Source organism: Hemisphaericaspora subhashii (genome assembly GCF_019202705.1).
Source record: "Hemisphaericaspora subhashii strain CBS 10753 chromosome Unknown scaffold248, whole genome shotgun sequence".
NCBI classification, from domain to species: Eukaryota; Fungi; Ascomycota; class Pichiomycetes; order Serinales; family Debaryomycetaceae; genus Hemisphaericaspora; species Hemisphaericaspora subhashii.
In genome coordinates this window covers 225-5,491 of record NW_026057376.1, presented here as the reverse complement: position 1 = coordinate 5,491, position 5,267 = coordinate 225, and the positions used below count along the sequence as shown (strand labels likewise).

At 37.3% G+C, this 5,267-nt stretch overlaps 1 protein-coding gene across 1 annotated transcript; it reads left to right on the top strand. All coding sequences in view use genetic code 12, as the record gives it.

The window, feature by feature from the left end:
- Nucleotides 1-254: 254 nt before the first annotated feature.
- J8A68_004750 (uncharacterized protein) lies at nt 255-4,972 on the top strand (the record flags this gene model as incomplete). The annotated part of the gene is made up of 2 exons (XM_049408742.1): nt 255-1,347; nt 1,419-4,972. 2 exons carry the CDS (start codon nt 255-257, stop codon nt 4,970-4,972), a joined length of 4,647 nt encoding a protein of 1,548 aa, XP_049261967.1.
- Nucleotides 4,973-5,267: the final 295 nt, after the last annotated feature.

Genomic DNA, 5,267 nt, shown 5'->3' with positions numbered 1-5,267 from the left:
TGGGATTTGGAAGGAAGAACAACGAGAACCTCCTCAACAATCTACATAGAGCTCTCTAATAACTAATACACGTTTCAATCAACTGACAGTTCACTAACCAGGACTGTCGCGCTTCCACTTCAATAATTTAACGTTTTCGACTGAACACTCTCCACTCTTATAGTTGGTAGCGTTTAACGGAATAAGTTAAGTTGAAAACAACAACTCACACTCAAGTCAATTTTGTTATTATTAATTTTTTTTAGATTTTCAACATGGCTGGACTCACCAGATCTCAACGTGCTGCTAGAGAACGTGTTGCTGCTGCTGCCCTTGCTAATGCTAATGCTGCTGATGCTGCTGCTGGTTCTAGTTCTGATTTAGTTACTGCTAATGCTGGTACTCAAACTGTCGATGAACAAACAAATTCACCCCTAGTCCAAGAACCATCAACTGATGAACATACCCCTACTCCTCACGTGACTACTCTTGTTCCTCAACATCAAGTCCCTCAAGATAATACTGTTGTTGCTGTTATGTCTGCAGTCTCTGATATGACTCACGCTATTACTGAAAGTTACCGTACTCAACATGCATTGGATATGGTCACTAGACTCGTTGCTGCCGGTCAATCTAAACCGTATAATGGTTCAAATAAGAAAGAGGTTTTCAAAGTTATGAAGGATTTGAAGGCTACATTAGAAAGATTTGAGGCCTGTAAGGAGGCTCCAATCCTTGCTACAGAGTATGTTGCCTTGTTTCATCAACATTTTGCAGGTGCAGCTCATAGCATGATGGCAGCTTTTATCACTAGAGAGTCTGCTAAGGGTCAAATTTCGATTCCTACTGTTATGGAATTTGTTGAGAAGCAATTAAGTTATCCAGACTTGTATTATGATTTATTACATGATCTAGCTAATTTTAAACAAATTACGGCTTTCCCGGCCTATAAACAAAGGTTTTATGAACTTGTTGAACGATTTGAGACTCCCATTGAGAAGAAATTACACGATCATATTGTGAGAAGATTCGCTGATGGCGCATTTAAAGACAATCAGTCGTATTTAAGGGCACATGTCAAAACTATTGATACTATCCCTACGGTTAATTTACCTCAACCTTTGGCTCTTGGTGATGCTAATCATTTTGGAAACAAAGGCAAATCATCAACCAAAACTAACAATCAAACCAACACCCAAACCGACAGTGATCAGTCTAAATCATCTGGTTCCTCTAACAACAAGTTTGGAAAACGGAAGGCAGCTGGTAGCCATGATGGTTCAAAAGCTAAGAAACAACAACACTTCTGTAAATTCCATAAACGGTACGTTGCACACACTTCTGATGAGTGTAAAATGGGGAACTCGGGTAAGCTGAATTCGCTGAAAGGTAAATCTGATAAGGACAAGGGAAAAGACTCTTCTGATTCAAAAAATTAGTTGAGTCCGGCCCCGAAGACTTTAAACTATGGGTAACGTTTGCTGCCATCAGTGTCCTGAATGATGACACCCCTGAATATATCGAAGTTGAGTTGCTGGGATTAAAACCTCAAGTTGCTTTATTAGATTCTGGGTGTACGGCTAATTTTATTCATCCTGAATTAGTTAGACGAGAAGATGTTAGGAAGTGTGACCCTAGGCCGGTTAAATGCTTGGATGGTACCTTTTTATGCACGGTGACTGAGTATGTTGACTTAGAATGGCAGCCCCATTTTGATAATCTACGCTTTTACCTAACTAAATTAAGTCCCATTCCTATCGTTTTGGGTAGTCGTGTTTCGAAGAAGTTTAGACCAGAGAGTTTGAAGTTAGTTGATCCTAATTTACACCAACATCTTGTATCGAGTACTTCGTCGTGTGATGAAGACATTTTATATAATAATATAAGATTGATTGAAGAAACTAATCGCTTACGCGAAATAACCTCTGGTGAATCTGTTACTGACGCAGTGCCACTTCAAGTAAAAACCCGCTTTACCTATAACCTGCCTGATATTGACTCCTTCCTTAAGAAACTCTTCAAGAGGTTTGCTAAGTATATTCATAACAATCCTATTACGCACAGAGTTCACAATAAATTTGTACATGAAATTGAACTCGAACCATTCAAAACTTTTCCAAATCGACCATTTTACCCTATGAAACAGGAACATGAAGCTGAACTAGAGAGACAGATCCAGAATTTTTTACAATTAGGTCTAGTTGAAGAAAGTCATTCACGCTTTGCCGCTCCTTGTATTTTGGTTGATAAACCTGATGGTTCTAAACGCTTATGTATCGATTACAGAGAGCTAAACAAAATTACAATTACTGATAAATTTCCATTACCTGTTATTGAAGATTTATTAACTGTTATTCATGATTCAACTTATTTTTCAAAACTTGATTTATCACTGGGTTATCATCAAATTAATGTTGCTGAGAAAGATAGACATAAAACTGCTTTCAGAACTCGCTTTGGTTTATATCAATGGAAGGTAATGCCCTTTGGCTTATGCAATGCTCCAGCTACATTCCAACGAGCAATGAATTCAATTTTCAAACAATATCTCAGGAAATTTGTTGTGGTTTACCTAGATGACATCTTAATCTTTAGCAAAAACAAAGAGGAACATAAACAACATCTCACTAAAGTTTTTGAAATCCTTGAAGAATACGGGTTAGTTGCTAAACAATCCAAATGTCAGTTCTTTTGTTCACAAATTCAATATTTAGGACACACTATTCTGAAAGGTAGAGTCAAGATTACCCCATCTAAGATTGATGCTGTTAGTGGATGGCAATTTCCAAAATCTAAAAGGGAAATGAAGTCTGCACTTGGTTTCGCTAGCTTCTGTCGGAAATCTATTCGAAATTTTTCATCAATTATTAGACCTTTAGCTGATTGGGCTATTCGAAACAAACGTATCAATAAAACATCTTTAGTGCAAACATTTGAAACACTTAAGAAAAGGTTGACTGAAGCTCCTACTTTGGTTACTCCTTCTCCAGATGCTGTCTACAAAATTACCACTGATGCAAGTGATTATTGTACTGGTGCTGTTATTGAAAAATTAGACTCTGCTGGAAAATCTGTCGGTGTTGTGGCTTATTTTTCAAAAGTCATGAACAAACATGAACTCAATTATCCACCACGTGAGAAAGAGTTCTTAGCTATCATTCGTGTATTGGAACGTCATAGGCACTTGTTACTTGGTCATAAGATTATCCTTGATACAGATCATGAATCATTACAATACATTCTTTCACATCCAAAACCTATTAGTCCAAAAATGGCTCGCTGGTTAGATTTTTTGGGAGAATTTGACATTGAAATTAACTACATTCGCGGAAAACACAATAAGGCTGATGCTTTAACACGTAGATGGCAAGATGCAATTCAATTCAATGCTATCTCTTTTCCACTTTTGACTCAATCATTAGGTGCAAATTTCTTTCAAGAATGTCGAAACCACTATGCTAAAACGGATAGGTCCAGAGAAACTTATGCAATCTTAAACGGTGAAATACCTGTACCTAAATCCAGGAAACGTTCAATCAAGAAATTCTCTTTGGAAGATGGTCTACTTTATTACCATGGATATGATCAAACTGGCTTATCAAGTCCTAGACTTTGGATTCCTACTACTGAATTACAGCTACATGTGATTAATCAACATCATTCATCTGTTTCCATGTTACACCCAGGTTTAGTCCCTACTTATATGGAACTCCAGAAATACTATTGGTGGCCAAACATGCATGAAACTGTTCGGTATTTTATTCGTCATTGTGAAACTTGTCAAGCAATAAAACCTCTGACACAACTTGGTTATGGTCTTTTACACCCAATTCCAATACCCACAAGACGTTGGCAATCAATTACAATGGACTTTATCTCAGGTTTTAAAGAAACTCAAGGTAAGAATCAGGTCTTAATTGTTGTCGACCGATTAACTAAACGTGCTCATTTTATTCCTTGTTCCAAGAATTTGACTGCACAAGAATGTGCTTCGTTGATCTTAAATGAAGTTATCAAACATCACGGAGTACCTGAAGAGATCATTACAGATCGAGATTCATTATTCACTTCACACTTTTGGCAAGAATTCTTTACAGATCTTCAAACCAAATTGAAATATTCCACCCCAAACCATCCTCAAACTGATGGCCAAACGGAACGAACCAATAGAACGTTTATACAACTTCTACGTGCTTTCAGTAACTATAGGGATACGCTTTGGTTAGACAAGCTACCTTTATTGGAATTCGCATATAATTATCGTTATCATTCATCAATCAAAATGTCCCCATTTGAAGCTGACTTAGGATATCAACCATTACCTCCCCATTTGGATGCTAATTTATTCGATTTTCCTGAAAGAAAGCGGAAAACCAGGGCAAACGAACTTGATTTGAATACTAAGATGGAACACTTAAACTTTTTGGTTAGTTGTCTACAAGATAATTTATTTGCTGCACAAGAAGAACAAGAAAAACACTATAACAAAGCACACCGAGAGCTTCTACTACAACCAGGTGACAAGGTTCTTTTACACCGAAACTCCAAAATCTTCGGTTATAGCTTTCGCTTCACCAAAGAAGATGAGCTTTATTATGGTCCCTTTGCGGTTATTAAGAAGTTCGAAGGTAATGACAATGCTTATGAGCTTGACTTAGGTCCTGCTTATCAAAGTAGATTGGTTAATGTTAAACACATGCGTCCATATCAAGACTCATTGTTCTATAAATTACAACCACCTACAACTTTTCAAGGCCTCATTAATGCTGGTCGTGCTAGAAATATTGAAGCTATTCGTGGTGTTGACATCATCAACCGATTAATGGCTTTAACGTTCAAGGACTGTGCACCTTTCCACGCTGCTATTTTCCCTGCAGCCGATGTTCGGCATGCTTTGCATCCAACATATTTTCAGGAGTTATTGGATCAATATTCATTACCCCTACAACAGGAGCCGGAGATTTACAATGCTGTTCAAAGTTTAGCTACTTAGTTATATCTTTATATCTTAAAGTTCTAATATACATTTATCATTGTTTTATCTTCCTCATGCTCTTACTCCAAGTGGTTTTTTATTTTTCATTTCCACTTCATATTTTTTGGACCCTGGTCCCCTGTTTTTTTTTTTTTTTTACGAACCCTTGTCTCGACTTAGCGTCGAAGCACAAAAAAGCCGTTCACACATTTTCATTAGTTTACAACTTTTTTTGCTGGTATCACGGAAGTTACTGACGGATGATAATTCGGAAACACCATCCCCATCTCCTTCAGAGTTGTGGAATCTTTCA